The sequence below is a fragment of the Lutzomyia longipalpis genome, chromosome 4, assembly GCF_024334085.1.
Source record: "Lutzomyia longipalpis isolate SR_M1_2022 chromosome 4, ASM2433408v1".
NCBI classification, from domain to species: domain Eukaryota; kingdom Metazoa; phylum Arthropoda; class Insecta; order Diptera; family Psychodidae; genus Lutzomyia; species Lutzomyia longipalpis.
Genome location: NC_074710.1, coordinates 489,041 through 512,194, shown reverse-complemented (window position 1 = coordinate 512,194; position 23,154 = coordinate 489,041). Strand labels below are relative to the sequence as shown.

General features: G+C 36.3%; 3 protein-coding genes across 3 annotated transcripts; 1 reads left to right on the top strand and 2 right to left on the bottom strand.

Moving 5' to 3' along the window:
• Positions 1-87: 87 nt before the first annotated feature.
• LOC129794643 (protein aubergine-like) lies at positions 88-6,194 on the top strand. The gene is made up of 4 exons (XM_055835445.1): positions 88-200; positions 1,793-1,870; positions 3,137-4,072; positions 4,170-6,194. Exons 2-4 carry the CDS (start codon positions 1,795-1,797, stop codon positions 5,858-5,860), a joined length of 2,703 nt encoding a protein of 900 aa, XP_055691420.1. The 5' UTR covers positions 88-200; positions 1,793-1,794; the 3' UTR covers positions 5,861-6,194.
• Positions 6,195-8,262: 2,068 nt separating this feature from the next.
• Positions 8,263-9,720, bottom strand: LOC129794645 (uncharacterized). The gene is made up of 2 exons (XM_055835447.1): positions 9,210-9,720; positions 8,263-9,063 (listed from the first exon to the last, which is right to left on the bottom strand). The coding sequence occupies exons 1-2, from the start codon at positions 9,694-9,696 to the stop codon at positions 8,327-8,329; spliced, it is 1,224 nt and encodes a 407-aa protein (XP_055691422.1). The 5' UTR covers positions 9,697-9,720; the 3' UTR covers positions 8,263-8,326.
• Positions 9,721-10,600: 880 nt separating this feature from the next.
• LOC129794644 (ribonucleases P/MRP protein subunit POP1) lies at positions 10,601-13,198 on the bottom strand. Its single transcript, XM_055835446.1, has 2 exons — positions 13,113-13,198; positions 10,601-13,046 (listed from the first exon to the last, which is right to left on the bottom strand). Exon 2 carries the CDS (start codon positions 13,041-13,043, stop codon positions 10,677-10,679), a length of 2,367 nt encoding a protein of 788 aa, XP_055691421.1. The 5' UTR covers positions 13,044-13,046; positions 13,113-13,198; the 3' UTR covers positions 10,601-10,676.
• Between the last annotated feature and the right edge of the window lie 9,956 nt (positions 13,199-23,154).

The following is a 23,154-nucleotide window of genomic DNA, read 5'->3' as shown; positions in this document are numbered from 1 at the left end:
TTGGTTATCGATAGTTTTCGATAGTCGAAACTATCGATACTATCGCTAGATATCGATGTTTTTACTTCTTCTTCTTTGTATGGTTTTCAGGGCCAGACGTCATTTCGACATCACAACAGCCAGAGGTTAGTTTGTGAGTGAAGCTCCAGCAGTAAAGTTTAGTTTTTGATATTTTTCCCAAGAAGGATAATTTATTTCAAGTAAGTACAACCAAAATGTGTAAGAAATTGTTTATTTTCCATTATTACTTGTTGCTCATAAAAAAAATCTTTTAAAGGAGGAAAAAAAAACAAAGATTTTGTTCTTTGCTTTGCTTTGGAGGTTAAAAATTCAGGGAGCTTCGCTTTGTATTTTATCTGAAAAGTGATCTCTGCTTTTCTTGGGGAAAATGAGATAAAGGAGTTTCACAACAATTCTTAATTTTTTCGACACATAAACTCATAAAAATCCTCATGAGGCATATTTTATGGAAGAACCAGGCATTTACAAATGAGGGCGCGTCTCCCCTAATTGTTGGGATTTTCGGGTGCAAATGATCTCAAGGTTACGGTATCTCAACAGTAAAGTCTTGGCAGGACAATGAGGCTGGGCGATGAGTACCGTAATAAACCAAAGAATTCCGGGGGAAAATTATTTTAATAATTAAATTTTACAGTGTCCCTAAAGTTTCCGTTTATTTCATCAAATTCTTGTTGATCTTTCTTTTAAAATTATTTTATCATTGAAAAGAAATTAATTAACCCTGGGACAAGAGGCTGGAATTAGGATCCTAATTTAGAACTCATTAAGGGGGGTTCTTTCAAGTCATTAAATTATCCTAATCCCGTATGATTAATTAATAAAGACCTAGAATACCTAACAAGCCCAAGAAATAATTCGACTTAACCCATTAGGGACCAGCGTTCATTTTTCTAACCAAAAAAAAGTTGATGATTTTTTACGAATTTTCCTGCAAAGGATTTCTTTCAAATTCTGTCCGGGCGTGACTTTTTAGATTCTAAAGTTATCCTAGATTAACATTCGATCATGGAAAATGTGATATCTTGCGAAAAGAATGCAATTTTTCCGGAATTACCTAACCTCTCTACAGTTTTTTTGGTTAAATTTTTTGTCCGGGAGTGAGATTTTGGAAAATTTTGAAGATTTTTAAATATTTTTAAAATAAAATCAGGTAAATTTTTCTTTGAGGAAAATTTTTTTAGACGAAAATCGAGATTTTTCTTTTTTTTTTACTGATTATGTGAAAATCCTTAAATTCTTTTATATGGCCGTAATCTCTTAAATAAATGCCAAGTTTATTAGAAAAAAATAACATTCAATTGATTCTTAAAAGGTTACCGGCTTTAATAATGTATAAAAAATTATTCTTAATGATTCTTTTCTCATATTTTTTTGCATAAACTCCTTTTGTAAAAATGCTTTCGTTTCGCTCTCCTAATTTATTTTTCTCCGCCAAAACTCACATCTTTTTGTTAGGTCAATATTCTCTCTTTAAAGTTCATTTTTATTGCATTTTTCATCTATCTGCCAATGATAAAAAAAAGAAACCCGAAGAATAAATTATCCAAATTGCCTGAAGTGTCACATAAGTATCTTTTTTTTTTCATTTGGTGTAAGGAGACTCTTTGTGGAGTTTTAAGTGTTGGGCGTCGATATGATACCTGTGGTCCTTATACTTTCATGGAGAGAGACCGAAATAGAAGACATTTTACTCACACGCCTCATGTGTATTAGTTTAGGATTCTTTTTTTTCTCTTCATTTTCTAAACATTTTTTCATCTTTGTTTTGCAGAAATGCCCTCAAAGCGCAACAAGAAGAAGGGAAATGATGAATTCCCCGAACTCGGAGGACGTGGTCATGGACGTGGACGTAAGTTAAACAATTTTTGATATTTTCTCTCATTTTGTTTGCAATTTTCATTCAATTGAAATGCTAATTTTGCTTAAAATGCATTTTATCAATTTACCAGTAAGATGCTTTATCAGCAAAATTATCAAATGTTTCTTGCAACTTGAAGACTTTGTAAAGTGAAACTAACTTCAAATGTTGGATGCTTTTAAAAATAGTTTTTATTTAAATAGACTTAAACTTATATTTTCTTGTGAAATTTGTTTAAAATTAGAATGTTTAAGAGTGTCTCTGATGGAACACAGATCCTTTTAAAGGATAGAAATTCTTATATGAGGCACAGAAGATTATTCATTTTGTAAAAGAATTAATTTAGATTTCTCTGTTAACCCATTTCCAACGGCTCGTAAAAGTTGTTTTTTGATTGGAATGAAATTTTTAGGTCGTACAGTTTCTGAGATTTTAATGTCTGATAGCTTAAAGTTCTTCAAGATTGCTCCATGACTCAAAGAAAATTAAGTTGATTTTAACAATCTCTATTCTTAAATTTTCTCTATTTTTCGAATATAATTTTCACAAATTAAATAATTTCTATTTTTTTTATTTATTTTATTTTTTATATGTTTAAAAATTAGGTCACTTTTTTGAGACATTTTAAAGCATAAGGGATCGGTTTGAGTTTTTTTTTAAGCCAGGTTTAATTTTACATAATCCAGGTTTCAGTTTTATAAGCTAATCAAGATCTTTTTATTAGGCTAAATCTCAGTTCTTTAAAGCTAAACCTATTTTTTTTAAACTTAGCTTAGGTTTCCTAAGTTATGCTGAGGTAGGGTTAAGTGTATTCTAGACCTAACCTGTATTAAATATTAAGTCCTTAAAAGCTTAATCTTAAACAATTCTAAAGTAAGGAACATTGTATAAGACCTCAAGCCTTTCAAGCCTGACTCAAGAAACAAAGCTAAGTCGTTTATTAGGTCAGGCCATTTTTTTTTCTTAAGCCAAACCTTCGTTCTTTTAGGTCAGACTTTAAGGACGCATTTAGTCTCAGTTCAGCCTGATCTAATCTTGAAACCTTAAAAGCCTGACCTTAAAAAAAAAAGAATCACAGCTAAAACTTAAGTCTAGTCTACAACAAAGGATTGACTTTAAATACTTAAACTTAGTTTGAAGAAAACTGAGGCATTCTATGATTTTTATTTATTTTTTTTAAACCTATAAAATGCAAAAATAGGGCTAGTTGGTTTTTAATATTCCCGTTTTTGAAACTTCTTTTGAATTTCTTTGCAGAAAGAGTTGATCAGCCTCCTAATGTTTCGGCTCCGGGGCCATCGAGACCAGCTCAGGCTCCACAGCAACCACCAAGTGGAAGGCCAGCTCAGGCTCCACAGCAACCACCAAGTGGAAGGCCAGCTCAGGCCCCACAGCAGCAGCAACCATCATCGCGTAAGCCACCAACTCAAGGAGCCCCATCAACGTCCAGCAGAAATCCACCACAGAGTAGTGCAGTAGTACGTAGTGATGGTGGTAATGGCCAGAGTGGACGTTCAGCGGATCTAGGACGTGGCTCACGTCGAGGAAATCGTGCCATTTGCGATATAGTCGTAACACGTCCTCTAAACATGGTAACGAAGAAGGGATCAACGGGCACAACTATTTCGGTGATGGCAAATTACTTTAAAGTGAACAAGAAACCCGAATGGAATATCTACAAGTACCGCGTGGACTTTGCACCGGAAATTGAGGAAACAGGCACCAAGAAGGCCATAATGCGTCGACAAATTGAACGTTTGGGATGCTTCCAATTTGACGGGACAATGATTTTCTCCCCATACAAGTACAACAATGATCCAATGGTGCTCGTTGATAGGACAGATCGGGATGAACCGTTGCAAATTAATATTCGTTTTGTTGGTGAACTCTTGGCCACTGATGCACAGTACACGCATCTTCTTAATATCATTATGCGAAGTACAATTGAGAGTCTCAATATGCAAAAAGCTTATGGAGCAAAGGGAATGAATTACTTCGATGCAGCACAGAAGATTGACATTCGTCAGCATAATCTGCAAGTTTGGCCGGGCTTTTGTACGGCAATTCGTCAGCATGAGAGGGATATTATGATCTGTACGGAGGTTACGCATAAAGTCATAAGAATGGAGAATTGCTACGAGGTCATGAAGAAGGAATCAGAGACTCAGGATAAAATCAAGAAGGCATTGATTGGTGAGTATTTTAATAGTTTTTTGTTTTGTTTTATTTTGAAGGGACAAGCCAATGAAACATAACCTTACTTTTAACGTTTTCTCCCTTTTTCCTGCAGGCCAAGTCGTTGTGACGGAGTACAGCAATGCAACGTACCGCATTGATGATGTGGACTTTACGCAGTCACCGAGTTCGAAGTTCTCCAAGAAGAGTGGTGAGCAAATAACATTTTTACAGTACTTCCGTGATCGCTACAATGTTACAATTCGCGATACACGTCAACCATTGCTGGTTTCCCGGGCCAAGGCTCGTGATATACGTGCTGGACGTCCAGAAATTGTGAATTTAATTCCTGAATTGTGTCGCCTTACGGGTTTAACGGATCATATGCGTGCGAATTTTACATTGATGCGCGATATGGCACAGCATACGCGTATTGGTCCGGAGATGCGTGTTCAGCGCTTCTTGGAGCTAAATCGTCGCTTGCAGAATGAGGAGAAGGCACGGGAGATGATGAAGAAGTGGCAGATGTCGTTGGATACGAAATTAGTGGAATTCCCAGCACGTGTACTGAACAGGGAGATAATTAACTTTGGCAGTGGGAGGCAGATGGAGGCAAATAATGCCGATTGGACGCAAGGAATTACGCGAAATCCAATCTTTCAGTCGGCAATAATGAAGAATTGGCATTGTATTTGCACATCGAGGGAAAGTGGCACCGTGAAGGCCTTCCTGGGGCAAATGATGAAGAGTGCCCGGGAGATTGGGATGAATTGGAGTGAACCACGTGTGGTGATTCTTGAGGATATACGTAGTGCATCGTATATTGGGGCCATTGAGAAGGCGTGCAATGATTCAACACAGCTGGTGATGTGTATTGTACCGTCGCAGGATCCCAGTAGGTATTCAGCAATTAAGAAGCATGCAATTGTGAAGCGAGGTGTCCCATCGCAGGTTACCCTCTCGAAGGTCCTCATGAAGGATCGCATTTGGCGCAGTGTTGCCGTAAAGTTGCTCATTCAGATGAATTGCAAACTCGGGAATGTTCCGTGGACAATTAAGATTCCCGCAAGTGGAATAATGTCCGTGGGTTTTGACGTCACGCACGACACAGCGGACAAGAATAGATCCTACGGTGCTCTTGTGGCCTCAATGGATCTCCAAAAGAATAATTCGTACTTCAGCACGGTGTCACAGCATGCACACGGGGAGGAGATGAGCAATCATCTCGTGACGAACATGATAATGGCCCTACGGCAGTATCAGACAATTCACGGTGAACCACCCAAGAGGATTATCTTCTATCGTGACGGTGTGGGTGAGGGTGATCTTACGCATGTGCTGGAATTTGAGGTTAAACTCCTGCAGGGTAGGCTGAAGGAAATGTATCCCAAGGAGACGCCAAAATTAACATTCATCATTGTCACGAAGAGAATCAATACGCGTATCTTCCGGAAGAATATTGGCAATGCTGGGAACGCAAGTTCCATTCAGAATCCACCGCCGGGAACTGTGGTGGATGACGTCATCACCCTTCCGGAACGCTATGACTTCTTCCTTGTGTCCCAAGCAACGCGTGAAGGGACCATTTCGCCAACAAGCTACAACGTAATCTTCGATGAATCGGGCTTTCCGGCTGATAAAATTCAACAGTGGACGTACAAGATGACACATCTCTATTACAACTGGAGTGGGAATGTGAAGGTCCCAGCCGTGTGTCAGTATGCACACAAATTGGCCTTCCTTGTGGGGCAATCCCTTCATCAACTTCCAGGACATCAAATGCAGAATAAATTGTACTTCCTCTAAGAAGTCTGCACCACCACACCTGCCTCGAATCCCTCAAACGATGATTCATTAATCGTTAAAACTCAATTTTTTATTTTTCCCATTTTTTTTTATTTTGTAATTTTGAATTTTATTTTGCATGCAAAATGTCAATTGTAAATGAAGGAATTTTATTTTTTTTAAGCATATTATGGAGAGAAAATAATTTGTAAAATTTATGGAAAGAGAAGAATTGTGAATTTTTATAATTAAAAAAAAAAAAAAAAGAATTTGAAAAAAAAATGAATCCAAAGGGTTGATTCTGTTAAAAATCTTTTATTTTATTTTCTTGCAAATATAAAAGATTTTGACAGTTGATATTTTTTTTCAAATTGTTTCATTGTCGTTTCATGGAAGAAATCAATCAGATGGATGTGGAAGAATTATAAAAGAAGGAAAAGTTTTTTTTGGCAGAACCGACTCCAGATTTCAATATTTTACAAAACAGTACTGAACCTTTTACTTCTAAATAATTTTGTTTTAAAAGAATTGGGGTTGTATTGGGTTGTTAATTCGGCCTTCTTGACAGACATTCTAAAGGCCATCAATTATTATAAGAACTTCGCTTGACTGTAAAACGTTACCTGTTGCATTCAAATCAAGTGGATTTTGCCAAATTTGCCGTGTTGCAAGCCAACTAAACATAACCTCACATTATTTCTTGGACCAAAAATCACAAAATAAAACATTTGAATATCAATGCATTGCAAAATCCACATGTTTTGAGAAATTTTGCTATTTTTAATTATTACAACAAAGAAAACAAATCTAGGTTATGTTATAATAAGATTCATTTATGATTAAAGACAATTAGTTTAAGAAATTGTAATCTTACGCCCTTGATACTCTCATTTTGCAATTTTTATTTTCTCTTTTAGATTTAAAAAAAAATAATTTTCTGAAACATTTAAAAATAGATTTTATACAAAAAAAATAATATAAGAAATCTTGGCGCGAAAATTCAGGGTAATAAGTTGTTTATTTTTCTCTCTCATTCCTTCATATCCATGTATCGTGTCATTACTTTCTTTAACCTCACTTTTTATGTTTCACAATGTACGCCATAATGCTCTTTTTTGTAATGTGATGTATTTGAAGAAATTTTGGAGAGACTAACAATGTTTTTTTTTCTTTCTCATTTGAGAGAGTAAATTTTGAAGGATTTAAAAACAAACAATTTCCTATAGACTTCTTTTTAGTCCTAAAACAAAATGAAAAGCGAATATAAAAATAATAAAATCAAAATAATATAAAAAATATATTTTAATATTTGAACATTAAGAGATATTTTAGAGCTTACCAAATAAAAATTAATTCATTTACAATAATTTCATACAAAATAGATATTTTGTGGAATTTATTATCATACTTTATTATATTTTTTTTAAAGACAATAAAGATTGTTTTGAAAGAAAAATTTGTTTTCTTTTTCAAAGGAATTTATCCTCAATTCATTGGAAAAATTCATCATTTGAAAGGATTTTGTTGCAAAGGAAGCTGCCTTCAGAGGAATTTTGGTAAGTTTTTCACGACTTTTTCAATGATTTTCACTTTGGGAAAATGCAGGAAAACCCTCCCTCTTCCCGTCTTTCCCATATTCAGTGCAAAGTGTGGCAAAATACGTGATTTTGAGGGATTTTTTGTGATTTTTCGCGGCTTTCTTGGAAAATTCAGTAATGGCGGCCGCGGCGTCCGCGGTGATTCCTGAAAATTTGCAATTTCACACAAAATCCCCACAATTTTCCATTGAAATAGGCTTGAGGCATGGTAATCTACCCCATGGGGGCTCCAGGGGGCTCATTTTAGTGCTTTTTTGTGAAGAATTTCGGAAGTTTTAACCACACTTTGATCGGCCGTAAATTTTTTCTTGCAAAAAAAAACCCTTTTTGCCGAAACTATTGCAAAAATGTTGATTTTTGCTGTATACGGGATAATTTGGGGAACTATCCCTATTTTGAATTACGATTCAGAAACTGAGAAAAGTTGACAAATATTTTCATTGACTTTTCTTAACCTTTGAGTCGAAATTCAAAATTCTGTTCCGGTACATTCTCCGCTAATGCTTGCTCTTTCATTTGCTTTTTACCCCATCAAAATCCATCCAGTAGATCCTGAGAAAAACCTACCTTTGTGTTTTATGGCAAAATTTCAAGATGGCGTCACACCTAATATGGCGAAAAGTGATTTTCTTACTCTTCAAGTCTTTAAATGTGGCCAACACTTGAAAACTGAGTTTAAGAAAAACCCCAAGAAAAATGAAAACGTTAAAAATGTGTTAATTCTAACAGCTTTCCCAAGAGACTCCCCTTAAGCAATTAAGGCACAGCCTAAAAAAAACAATTTAGAAGTTTACTTGCCACAACTAAAAAAAACATAAATGGGACTTTCTTTTGTAGTTTTAGAAGAAGATATTTTATTTGCGGTTAAGATTAAGGATTTCAACAACATTTATACTCCTCTGGCGCGCTTACGTACCACTTTCTTCTCTCCCTCCTTGCTTGTTGTTTTAGGAAACTTAAGGAGTTTCGTGTAGTTTTTGTTATTTACTTCTTTGGGTAGAATTATTTTATTTCTTTTAACAAATTCCTCAAGTTTGCAACAAATAGTCAGGCCAATAGAATAATTGGAGAAATATTCAAGATTATCCCCAAATCCAGCTTGAGCGCATACATCCTTGCAGTTGGGATTAAAGGTCTTCACGTGGGGATTATTTGAGGAAACAAAGACAATTGCTTCTTGTTTTTGAGGGTCAAAAACAGCCTTCCAGAACATTGCTGGTACGGCAATTACGTCATCTCCTAAATAGATTTCTTTCTCTGTTTTCTTACTCTTCAACCGAAGTATCCCCAAAATTCCCGTAACGACTGTTATGTCCTTCTGCAGGAATTTTGCGAGATCCCTCACGTGATTTTCAACACGCAGCCAATTTCCTTGATTAATTGATTGGTACTGTGGTGCTGTGTTAATGTACATTTCCGTTGCATGTTGTTCCCTACGGAATGTAAAGTCCACTTCGGGGCTTAAGTGTCCACGTGATAGAAAATTGAGGGGTCTACGGAAGAATGTTTGTTTAGGGCCGAAAAGTTTGTTGAATTTCTCAATTTGCGTCTTGTAGAGTTTATCAATGTTGACTTTCCCGTAGATACCATTGGTACGAAAACTTCCTCTTGTGTGCTTAAGGTGATCTATATAGTTCAGGAGAAGAAAGAAAATCACCTTATCAGAACGAATTATTGTCTAAAAGTCCTTAGAGAGAAGGATTTGACATTTCGAAGATAAGATTTTACCTTCTTCATCAGGTACTTAAGAAAAAAGGAAAAACAAAACTTACATCCAACAGCTTGACCATTGAGAACGTGAAATGAGTAGAGAGGTGTGAGATTTTTCTTATCAAAACACGTTTGGTAGATTGAATGGAAATCCCCTGAGGGCAGAGGAAAACCAACTTTGTACACTTTTCCACTTCCTCCGCAAACTTCTTCCGTTTCAATGGTATCCGTTGTTGTGCTCTTGTTGCATGAATATGAAGCTAAATCGAAATTTGTATTGCACGTAATTGTCTCTACGTCCTTTCCATCACCTGGACAGAAGATTCCAAGAGATTCTCCAATTTTGAGACTTACAAATGGCCCACTTGGCTGTAGGGGGGTACTCAATGAGCCATCATTTGATGGTTTCAAGTACACTGGCTCCTTCTTTGCCGTTACATTCTCCGGAAAGGAGATTGCGCAGGATTTTGAATTAATACTTTTGGGAGCGCCCTGAATTCCATTTAGTACCGAAAGGAGAATAGCGCACAAATTCAAATGCAGGTGCATTGTTAGATTGATAAGAATTTTATGAAGAATTTTCATTTTATATTATGTACCTACCTGGGAGTGTTTGCATAAAATATTTGATTTTAGCTGATATAACCACCTGTTTCTCTATTTACTCTCTCTCTCTCTGTCGACACTGTTACAACAATTCCATTAAAATTAAAATGTTTATTTTAGATTATAGATTAATTCACGTGTTGGGGGAGTTTTTTTAAAGGTTTTTGATGTAAAGAGAAATTTGTAAAAAAAAATTAATTAAATTTTCTTATTCAAGTTGAAATTACCGACATTTTTAATACAGAATGATTTAATTTTTTTTAAATAAATATTTGAAGTTCTTCAATAAAAACAAAACAGGAGAACTGGAAAAGTTTACAGTTTATTAGTAAGATAAAATTAACGGAACGATTATTCATAAAAATACATTCAAATTCGATCTATCATGAACTGATCTTAAAACCCCAAAAAGTTAAACCTTAGCTAAAACTAATGCCTAGTTCAAAAAAATTGAGCTTAGATTAAAAAATTTAGAATTAGGTCTAATTAAAAAAATCTAAGTTTTGTAAGAGAGAATTATAACTTGGTTTAAGGAATCTAAAGTTAGACCTTAAAAAATAGATTTAGTGTATGGATGACTGGCCTTACTTAAAAAAAATAGGCTCATTTTATAGAACTAAAAGAAACTCTAGTCTTTAGGAAAAACTCAGCCCTAACTTGAAAAATTTAGGTCTAGCCTTAAAAACTAAGGCCTAGCATAAAATCTTAGTCCTAAATTGAAAAAAAAAAACTTAGGTATAGAGAAAATACTCTAGCCTAACTAAAAGTCTGGTTTTAGAATCTTTTAAGACTTTTTAAAGTTTTCAAATCTTTGTAAGAATTTTTAAAAATAAAATTTATATTAATATTTTTTTTATGAAAAATTCTTTTATTTTCCACGGATTTTCTTTTAACTATTAGCTTGATATTGAAAGAGAAATCTATCACTGCTGCCTTACGGCTATACTTCCTCCTCTGTAATGCAAACTCGTTGTTCCTCTCACGAGAATTGTCACTTGATTCCACTTCCGGCAGGTGTTAATGAGTTCCCGGAAACCATTCCATGTGACATAGCCAATAGCTGAGACTTTGGAGTCGGTAAAAGTGAAATCACTCTGTGTTGCATAGCCAATGACTCTGCGGGAGCATTGTTCCTTGATACTGGTTGGATTTTCCGGTAGCCACATATTGCGCATCTTCTCTCTGTAGCTAGTGCACGCTGCCACGACAAGGGGAGATTTTTCTCGTGGAATTTTCACTCTCTGCGTTGATTTTTCCTGCTCCTTCCGCTTGCGGTTTACTCTCAGGCGACGTTGGTGCTTTAGGAACTTTTTGTGGTGTTGCCTGAGGATTTTTCTTGCCTTCTCGTGAATATCCCTGGCTGGTGGTTCAATATGGAGTGGCTGATGGTGTCCTGATTGTTTCTTTTCAATATCCTGGGGGTGTGGTAGGGTGAGGATTGCATTATTTCCTGGATTTCCACGGGAATTCAGGAGAATTTGTATGGGAATCAGCGTACAATCCGGAAGGAGAATTTCCTGAACATTCAGCTGGTACTTCAGTGCTTTCTGGCACTGTTCGAGGATTTTTCTATCACGAAGGATGTAGAATGAGGATGTTGGGGAACCAGTTGACCATTCCTGAAGGAGTTGTTCCCATGGGCAGTGAAAAGGAGATGCAATTGAGAGTTTTGTGAAGTTTGGTCGTTTCTTAGGGGGCTTCCGGAAGAATTTTTCCTTTTGTTCATCTCCGGAAGTGACTGCTTCGCGTTTTCCTGCCTCAGTGTCAGGTGCAAAGGTATCCTGTCCCATTTCCCTTGAAGTTGAAATTGCATCTCGCCATCCACCAGCACGAGCACCCCACATAATGAAGGAAATCCACATGATTGTAGCATAGCATGCAGGTAGAATAACATCCCATCCACATGCAAAGCCCAAAGGTTTATTCTGCACCTGCACACCTGGTCTCTGTACCAGCAAAACAGGTACACCCTGTAGGTCATCCTCAAATTTACATCGTTGCCCCGGGATGAGGCATTCCTTTTGGCGTTTTTCATTGTATTTCTGTGTGTTGAGTATATTCTCTGCAAGATTATTCCTCAAATTTTCATCCCAAATTGCGCTGAGGCATCCCTGATTTGGAATTTTCTCAATTAATCCACCCAAATGATCTTCCGGAAGGGCTTTTGATCGCTTTTCCGGACGATTTATTCGTGGATCTTCAACTGTAAGCCCCAAAATCATTCCCGGTGCCAATTCAGCGGGTGATTTGATGGTGGAAATCTCTTTCCAATACTTTGTTTGACTCTCATAAGCTTCCAGTGTGAAATCCGTGGAATCTATTTGAGGATTCAGTTTACATTTCAAGGCTTTGGATAGAATAGCATGCGATAAGGGTCCTGTAAGGCGGAAGCGACAGAGTTTTTTAGTTAAATCTCGCATTTCAATGCTTCCAGATGCATTCCGGTGTAGTTTATTGCTTGTAGGTGCTTCCTGATCGTCCAATTCCATCGCACTCGCTTCACTTAGGGCAAAAAGATCCCGGATTTGTTTGTGGATCTCTCCTGCAAAGGCTGGATGTGCAAAGATCCACAAACAACGCTGATCCTCACGGCCTGGTGGCTTCCAGATAAAAGATACTCGTCCAATGGCACCAAAGGGGTATTCATTGCACCTAAAAACATCCACGCTTCCCTCTCGTTGTCCGGAAAGGAAGCACTTGGCAATAAATGAGAGTTCAGTGGGGTTGCAGAGTGCCTTTAGCTGTGTCAACTCCACAAGGGAACCACGAAGCTCGAAGCAGGCGTAGAAGGAGATGTCCTGCACAAGGCAATGGCTCTTGGTGGCACGATAGCATGCACGGTAGCTCTTATCGCATGGGGCCCAGGGGATTCGGTAGCCCCATTTTGTGGACATATGGAAGCGTTTTGCATGCCAAATGTGTGTCTCCAACCATGCAACATCCCGCTGTCGACGCGCATATTCCGCCCGGAGATTTCTCGGACGACGCCGGTACTTCCGCGATGGTCTCTTCTTCTCCGTGGGTGTTCCACTTTTCTTCAATTGCGAAATATGTCCCTGCCGGAAGCGCATTGGCAGCCGCTTTGGGTTCTGTGCTGCTGTCCGGCGTCTCATATGTCGTGGTATTGATTGGAAGATTAATTTATTCTTTGTGGGATTTCGTACGGTGCCAATGAGGGAAGCCAACTCCGGGAGACGCCCCTCAGCATACTGGAAGGTGTATTCGGTTTCCGGAATGGAAACATTACCCCCAATTGTGGCATCAAATTGTCCACCACACGATAAATCCATTTTCTGAAATTAAATAAAAAATTGATATTTGAAGTATTTCTGAATATTTTGTGAAAGATAATTTTTCACCTCAGTTTGATTTCTCCAAGGAAAAATGTTTAAGAAAATTCACGTGTTTTCACTTTGTTTATCAACAAAAAAGTCAGGTTATGGATGATTCTCATAGTGAGAGAGAGAGAGAGAGCGAGATAACTATATACATTTTAGTAATGGGAAATTTTTCTACGCCATCTAGTGAGAGAATAAATTGACCAAAAATCGCGTATTTCATTATTTGAACTAAACGAACTTTTTTTTTTGCATTTCGACAAAATTCGTGATTTCCGTGTTTTTTCCCAAATTTGTGGGCATAAAACGCATTTTTTGGGCTCCTGGGGCACTTACGGGTGCTCTGGGAGCCTCGGGGAGCTCCTCCATGCGGAATTTGGGGCCTGCGGAAATTTTGACGGTTGGGGATTTTACACGCACTTTTTTTCCCGGAAATGGATTTTCGTGACTTTTGGAATTTTTGATGCCAAAAATTCAAAAGTTTCTTCCTGGTCACAAAAAACACAATTTCCCGTGAAAATTAGGCGGAAAACGCGAGAAAATTGCGAAAAACTGAAAAAGTGAGGGAGACGGATAGCAGGAAAATGCATCGTCTCATTTTCTCTTCAAGAAAATGTACCAAAAAGGGCGCCAATTTCAAAAAGTAGTCAAAAAAGCATGAATTTTATATGGGGGCTATATGAAGGGGGGCTCTGGGGGGGAAATGAATGTCGTTGGTGAAAACCGCCTGGAATCAGTAGACTCTGTACCAAATTTCATCGCGATCGGACCAACGGTGTGGAAATGCATAGCTGTACGTACATACACGAAATTATAGAGAGACCTTTCTTTATTATATAGAAGAGAAGAAGATATGTACGAAGGGTCAGAAAACGGTGTTTTTTAGTTCTTAAAACATATTTTATTATTTCATCATCCGCATAAAATATTACTATTTTTTTTTACACTTTTATCATATAATTCGGCTCTACAATACTTTTTGAAGAAGCAAACTCAGTGGTAACATAAGTAGGGGAGACCGGGGCTAATAAAGTCACTTAAGGGTTTGGAAAAAGCCTAAAATATCATATTTCATAGCTAGATAGAACAAAATGATCTGAGAAAGATTTGTAGAGCAGTAAATTTCCTATAGAAATGAACTACACATTTCGCTTTATTTATTTGGGAAATATGATATTTTGAGCTTTTTCTAAACCCTTAAGTGACTTTTTTAACCCCGGTCTCCCCTATTTATTTTTATTATTTCTCCCTTTAAATGCAAAAGTTTCCTCCCTTGTAATGTGGCAAGTTATAATGCGGCGACAAGAGGGAGTCGCCTCTCCTTGTCTTTTGTAACATCCAAAGTGTCCCGCTGAGCTTTTCGTTGAGTGGGACATGGGAGGGGGGCTATACTAACTTGGTGTGCGCTTCTCAGTGAGAGATGTAAGCGCGGGAAATTGTTCTTAATCTGTGCGCGTTTTCTGCGTATCGGCAGTGACATCGTGAAGAAGCATTGCGCGGATAAAACTATTGGTTGTTTTTGGGCGATGCAAAATACTTACCATTTATACCATTTAAAGACAGGCTATATATAATACATTTTATGTTATGTATGTGTATATAGCAATGGTAGTACTAATGCAGAGAGAAATCGGAATGATCTAAAATGCTCTGTGTATAGTTCAGTACAATCTCGAGGACGTTGTGTCTCGCTGTAAGCAATGGTCACTAATAAATGTGCCCTCTTTATTTTTTTTTTTTATGCTCCATCCTATTTCTTCTGCTTCTTGAAATGTTGAATTTTTCTTTAGTTTTTTTCCTCCCTTCCTAGTCGTTGAAAAACATGCTTTTCGTGAATGAGATCACAAGACTTAAGAAAAAAAAAAGATATTATTCTCTGTAATTGCAAAAATTGGAAATTAATTATAAGGAGTAAAAAATACTTTTAAAACAAAAGGTGAATGCTTAAAAAAAAAAACAATATTTTAAAGAGGAACTAATAACATTGTGGACGTGTCAGGAAAGTGAGAAATTAAGGAGAATTCTTGGTGATTACAGCACGGGACATGGGATCAAGATAAACTTAGCGATAAAATACAAAAGAGCGCGAAATTCTTGATCCATCAACATACTATACCTATACCTACCTTTAACCCAATCCCTTTCCTTTTACAAACCATCTTCCAGAGATGCTCAATTTTTTTTGTCTTTATCTTCTTCTTTTTCGGTCATCTCACCTTCGGGACTATTTGCAAAACAGTAGCCAAAGTGAACAGAAATCTAACAATCTTCACAAGATCTTTCCTTGATATCTCATCAGAACAATTCCATTGTTTTAAAGGCAAAAAAAAATGTTTTTTTTTTGCTTTCCTTATTTAAAACTTTAATATATATCTGTGAAATGTAGCACATTTTGGTGATTTGAATACAGAGATAATTTTATTGATATTATTCTTATTTAAAGAAAGCTAAAGAGCCTTGATTTAATTTAATAATAGGTTTAACTTTAAATTTAGACAAGCAATTTTAATCACTATTCAGATGATTTAAAAAAATGACTTTAAACCTTAGAAAGGCATTTAGAATGATAAAATAATAAAAAGTTCTTAAGTAATTCAAACTTTTAAATAAATGTCAATAAAAGGAAACGCAAAGTCTTTTACAATGAATATCAATCGGTTAGAAACGGAATTGAACATAACTAAGCGTAACTAAGCTAAGCCCCTGGAATAATATTTATCCTCATTAGATAATTTTTTGTCATCCTTATGGGAAACGATAAATATCTCAATGATTTTTTTTCAAATGAGAAATTTCTCATTCCTATATAGGAAACGTTTAGATTCCTTTTAAATAAAATAAATAAATCATTGTAGATTTTATATATGAAAATTCAAATATGGTCAATGTCATACGTGCTTTCATTTGCGTTCGATAGTGGCGGAAAATAATCATTGCGGAAGGTACAAAAGTTGGTATTACAACAGCAACAACAACAACAAGAAAAAACTGGCAAAAAAAAGGAAAAAATGTGTACAATGCAAAATATTCAATGTGTTGTGTGGATGAGGGAACCCATCGAGAGGGTGGCGAAAAGGGAGAGAGAGAGATACATTGGAATATATATAAAATATAAAATGTTTGTGGTCACATTTGTGCGATCTGTTGGAATTTACTGCATTATCTTTTGCCAAAGCAAAGTCTCTCGCTCCTTCTCTCTGGCTATATTGGCGCAGTTATGTGTAAAAGGAAGATTTAAGTCTTTTTAATCATATGTATATACGCGATTGCCAATGGATGGGGAGCGGGTGATGTGGGGGAGGGGAGGGGTGAAGGAAGGGTGAATGCGGCGCGTATTGAGAGTGGCATTCACCAGGATGGAAGATGCGGTAAAAAGGAAGAGGGTATACCTCTGTGTCTTGCAAAAATTTGCCGCGCAGTGAGAGCAAAAGAGTCTTTGGGAGTTTTTAACCCTTCGACGTCCTCGTGAAACATGGAAATTGTGAAACATTCGATCTTTGTATCAAGATTTTTATTCAATGGATGGTTTAAGAGAATCAAAAAGAAAATGAGAAATCGCCAAAAGTTCCCATTATTCACAGGAAAAAACCTGCAAAGATTACTCCACAAAATGTAAGAAAAAAATTGAAGTTTCACGTTTGAGATCAGCGTTGGGTCAAAAGGACGCAAAAGGGTTAACTGTTGAAAAAAAGGGGGAGCCCCAAAGATTGGAATTGGAAGACACACCACGGCTCTCTTTTTTGCTGTTTGTGGAGTACGCGTACCTACCATAGAGGAGTCCCTCTTCTTGTGGCTGCTGTGACTGCTGTGACTGTGGCAAAATGCCATAAATTGTGCAATCGAGTGAACTTGATCGCGGGCGAATCCATAAGAGACGGAGAGAGAAGTCTTATACTTCGTGTGTGCACAAGACACCGCGAAGGAGACAACACAGCCTTCTGGATAATCTCCTTGCACTTTTTCATCTTCTTCTGAACTATGGAGATCACCGCTGTGCGATGGAAGACGCAAAGCACTGTCCGCGATTGCAACTTCTGTTTCCAATTTGAAAACTTTACCTCCACAAGTAAGCTCCTCTCCCTTCATCCGTACCCGCTCCCCGTGTCATCGTTGGGGGGGCTTTCACGCGCGCACACCACGGTATATATATACAATTGACGATAGTTTAATTGGGTGGCATTCGACAATTGGGCCTCCATGGTCAATGCAACAACAGCACATGTGATAATTGGCTATCAAATACTCAATTGGAAGCTACTTGCGCGGCTGACTCCCATGATCAATGTATGTTACCTTCTTTTATATCTTTAACTACCTTAACTAAACAAATCTTACTCACTGCACATCGTCCAAATATGCACAATGAGAAAATTATATTAACTGCATGTTTATTATATATTTTACAAATCGTAACAGTGATTTGTGGACCTTTTGGTCAAGCCAAATGATCTATCATACATATATACACACCATTTTGCCCTCGCCGCTCTACTCTTTATTATGTTTGAAAGGGAATTGTAATATAGGTGTATTACACAGTTAGGAAATTTCCATTTATAGATATCTATAGCGAAAGAAAAAATATTATGTATAATACACACTAAAAATAATTTTAGTAAAAAGTACGAAATGGGCATTTTTTTAGTAAAATAATTTTACAAAAGTTTCAGAAAATAATCTTAATTTTTCTGTCTCAGTTATAATTTGTATTTTTATAACGTTTGACGGTTTTTTTTTCTTATGTTTAGCTTTCATTTACAGAAGCTTGACGTTTCTTTTCTGACGTTTGATAATATTTTTTTATAAATTTGACATTTTATTTTAAAAAGTTAAATTTATAGCTTAAAGTTTGACGTATTTGTATTAATATTTGTAATTACTTTTAAAAATTTCTTCCATTAAAAAAAATTTTTTTTAGAGTCTTTCTCAAGAGTTTTGTCTTTGAAGAAAAGCTCACAATTTTGTGTTTTTAACATGCAATAGTCTATATAATAAATTAACAACATAGGTACACAACACACGCATCAACTAATGATGTTGAATGTAAAATCAACTTACTATGTGCGAAGGATTTACCTTGTAGGCTTTTGAATTTTATTTTTTTTAAGTTAATTTATTTAGATTGATGGCAATCACATTGCGACAGTTTTTCTCGTGATTTGTATTTTCTTGTGCCCAATCATAATTTCGCATGGTGCGCATGTGAGTACGAACACCAATCTGGTTTAAATTTAATGCAAAAAGACAGATTGAGAATTAATTTAGAATTGATTGAAGAAATAAGATAAATCAGTTTGTTGCGGCACCTTTGTGAGTCAGAGTTTTTTCGCCAATTGCTTTTGAATATCTCCCCAGACGTCGGGATTTGTGTTATATGTATATGTAATGTTATGTAAAAGAAAATTCAAATTAATTAGACACTATTTTTGGTGCCTCTTTATCAGACGCACCACGCGGAGGTGTTCACTGCACAAGATTTTCTCTCTCTCTCTCTCTCTCTGTTGTGAATAATTTGTTTGCTTAACAATTGGGTGGCATAATGTTTGCACCAATGTTGACTGAATGAAGAAAGATAATAAGGATGAAAATGGTGTAAGAGTGAGAGAGCGAGGGAGATTACAATGAAATTTGATATTTTTGCATCGATTATAAAGCAGGTAGCAGGTAGCATGGTGAAGTTGTCGACTCTATTTTGGCCTTACATATGCATGGATTTCATGTATAATATGCTCTCCTCAGCAAACATATATGAGATAGGAATGAATGGGGTGGGATATCTCTTTTATGTACAATAATTGCTCCGAGTCATAGATCACGATTGCAGGAAGTAAAACACATAATATAACATGATATTGGTGAACCACCAATTCAGCCTTTAAAGATCTCCGTGCACGTATTAAGGTGAATTTGAATGCAAATTTTCAATCACTTTTGCAAAAAGCACGAATTATTTCAAATCAAGATTTTCATACGTTTTAAGGTGCATCGCGGTTTATCTCTTTAGAATCTCCTTGCGGGGCGGACGTATGTATATATAAAACAAGGGGTGTTTATCTGTATGAAAATATTTGGATCTTTAGAAATATTCAGCAGATAAACACTTCTTAGTTTTTTTTTAGAAGAGACAGATATGGGAGCAAAAATCTTTAAAAAGTATACTGATTTCAAGTCAAAATAATTCTAAATTCAATCTCTAAAAATTACAAAATCAAAAAAGTTTACAAAGAAATATTTTAAAAATATTTTCTAAATATTCGAATAATTCACAAAAAAAACCGAAATATTCGACAGATAAATACCTCTTGTATATAGATAACTTTCTCATATACAAGAAGGATTTCCGATAAAAAAGGTAGTACACCTCTATCTCGTAAAAGATTTAATTCTTTTACGCTGTACTGCCCGCCGTGTCAATGCAATAAATCACTGTATTGATGCATTTCGAGGTGTGAAATCCCAACAATTATATTGGGCCCCATAACGTGAATTGGGGATCACCACCTTCTCCCTGGACGTGTATGAAACACACGAGGTTAGGGCCCCGTGTGTGCCTCCGCCCGCCGCGGGGTGAGGCTCACAAAATGGGCTCATAACTCATTTGGGGCGCGTTTCTGTGCACCTTCCAATGGCACCGGCCTCACACACACACACACATACACAAACAATATGCGAAATTATTAATTCCAAACCATCGAATATCTTGTGCACACACGCGGTATTTAAATTTCAAATTTTATTATTACTTATTTATTTATGCCGCTCTGAGATTTGAGGAATCGATAGGCGGCAGCAAACCCCGATAAATCGCCTTTTTGATATCGGTTGCGGCGGTGCATTTCACTCTCTTGCATCACTCCCTTTTTGCCTCATAATAAACAATATTCACCATAATATTGCAAAGAGGCGAAAAGAATTGAGAAAATGCCCACAAGACTATCCCGGGAATCGCGGGCTTTGAGACTCCTCTATTAACCCTTGGAGGATCGAGGTTTTTAACATTAAAACTTTAACTCTTTTCCATCTAAGTTTAAGTTTTCTTTAGTCGATTTTGAACTAATTGATTTATTCTACACAAAGATGAAGGAATTATCACGATACATGTAATAGATTTTATTCTGTGACGATTAGAAAAAAAAAAAACAAGTCGAATTGGCCACGGCAGGTAGAAAGGGTCCTCCAAGGGTTAAATGCACTCGCGCGCAATTCCCTTCTATGCCAAGAAGAGAAATATTCTTATATTGGTAATAGAGGGCACATTTATGAATTTTCAATGTTCTTACAGCAAATTCTACACGATTTTACTGTGTCTCTATAAAAGTTTTCTTTTTTTTTCCTATTTTCTCTACAAGATTATCCCCCTCTTCTCTCATACATACATTTATATATTAGCCCCTTCAGTGTGAAAGATCTCACAACTTCCTCGGCGAACTTTCTTGCGGTAAAAAGGCACACAGAAAACCCGCGAAATACTCTTTCTATATCTTCCGCGCAATGTGTTCTTGTGGGCAAATCTTTGCGTTTTCTTTTTGTTTTTCGGCAATTCAAATATCAAATATTGTACATATAAATGCACTTATATGTGCATAAAAAACCCCTTGAGGATGTGAATTTACAATCGGGGCGTGTCTTATCAACATTTATCAAAATAAATGTCCATTGAAGACCTCCCAAAAACGCCCCCGCGTTCGATATAAACATCAAATGAATACGTTTCCCGCAGTTTACACACACACATTTTGCATTATCTCTCTCACTCTTTTTTTTTAATTTTAAATAAATAGTTTTTTTTTCATCCGATTATGATGCAAATGCCGATCTAAAGATTCTTTTGCCTTTCATTCAGATCAAACTACAAAATATTTATTAATTCTATTAAATTTTCTTTTTAATTATTCATTTTTAGCTGTGTTTCTTTCAGACACAGCTTTTGTGTACCGAGCAAAATCGAAAGTCGTCAGATCGGGCTCAAACTTGGGATGAGCACGAATTAGGGTCCCCACATTCCAAAAAACGTATGCGCCAAAAAAATTTTTTTCCGGCCGGCCGGCCGTCCGTCCGGAACCTTTTGCTAAATTACAAGAGAACGGTAATAGATAGAGACTTGCGGTAAACGGCAAAGTTTAAAAGTCAACTGGAAGACGTCAGATTATGACGTCAAATTTTATCCCCCACCCCCGCGTCCGCCATTTTGAATAACCTCAAAATTTTGTTTTCGCTATATCTCAGCCGCTATTATAGCTAGAGGGCTGAAATTTTGATATGTTGTAGGGACCATCAAGAGCTTTCCAACGATACCTCATTTTCGAAAATCGGTTAAGTCGTTTAGTCAATATGGCCGTCACAATTTTTCATCGAAAATCGACCATAACTCGAAAACGGCTTGACCGATTTTAATCAACCCGGGCTCAAATGAAAGATCTCAACAAACCCTACAACTCTCTAAAACATCCGAAGTTTCAAAAGTGACCGCTAGAGGGCCAAAAATCAAAAACAAAATTTTCGATGAGTTTTCGATGAATATCTCGAAAACGACGACATAAATTTTTTTCATTTTTTGATATGTTGTAGCTGACCATATTATCTAGCTTCATGCCAAAAATGAAGAAAATCTATGGATCCGTTCTCGAGATATAGCCTTCCAAAGTTGGCATGTCATATCTCGGGTTCTACATGTCCGATCTTGATCAACTCAAGCGCAAATGAAAGGTTTCGTGAAACCCTACAAATGTCTAGAACATTGCAACTTCGAGAAATGACCGCAAGAGGCGCTAAAATCGAAAACAAAGTTTTCGAAAATTTCGAACTCGAATTTTTCGAAAATGGCGACATAAATTTTTTTCATTTTTCGATATGTTATAGCTGACTTCAATACCTTTCAAACAAAAAAAAATTTATGAAAATCTATGGATCCGTTCTCGAGATATGGCCTTCTAAAAATTTATTAGCGTATGACTTTAATACTATTCCAGACTTTGCGCGTATTTAAATTAATTCGCGTTCTAGTTTGCTCTCACAAAATTGGTACACTGAAAGAAACACAGCTCCCGTAAGCTTGGTCAGCTTACCAGTACATTTTATTTATTTATTAGGGTTTTTTTTGACTGTATTTGAGACTCTACTTTTCAGATTTTTATAAATTTTTTTGACCTAGAAATGTATTTTTTTAATTCCATAATGATCCTGATAAAATATTTAAGAATAGGTAGTCAAAGAGATGTTTTTCCTCTAATAAAGAAAAACTTGAAAAACATTTAAACCAATATAAAAAAAATGTATAGGAACCGCGAATTTATGTTACTCCTTTTTTAATTTATTTTTACTTCGTACATACATATGTATATTATATGCTATGCCACTACATAAATTGTAGCCAATTACCATAATATGAAACCACACTGCAGAAGTATGTTGACATTCGACATCATGCACATAAAATGCATAAAACACTTGAAATCCTCAACATGATTAGGTGAAAATAAAGGAGAAGAAAAAAATGTCAGAGGTCATTCCAAAAGGGTATTATATGAATGTACTGTACATAGTAGCGCGCATGAGTAATTGGAAAATTGTCTTTGAATATTGCACAATAAATTGATGAATTTTCCACATTTTTTATCGGGGAGGGGAGGGGGCATGCGAAATCAATGCATACGGTGCAAGATGAGATACGGCGGCATGGAGGAAAATCCGCACGAGGCAGAAAAAGAGTGAAAGATCGTGGCCTTCGGAATAATGCTTGGCAGAGCGATTGGAATCTCTCTGGTGTGTGTGTGTCTTTCAATTAGTGTTTTCTGCTGTTGAACATACAACGATTACAATTATACATAAAAATTCCCTCAAAGATCAACAATTTTTCCTTCTTTTTTTTTGTTTTCTTTTTTTTTTTTGAATAATGTCGTGCCGAAGATTCATGGAGTTGATTGAACTTATTTTTCTCTTTCTCTCTGTATTACCTTTGACCGCAGGTCGCATTTGACATTAATTATCCTGTGTTAACTGCTTCAAAAGCAAGCTCAATTTGCATTTGGAAGAAGTTGACTTTTTTTCTATTAAAGAACAATCT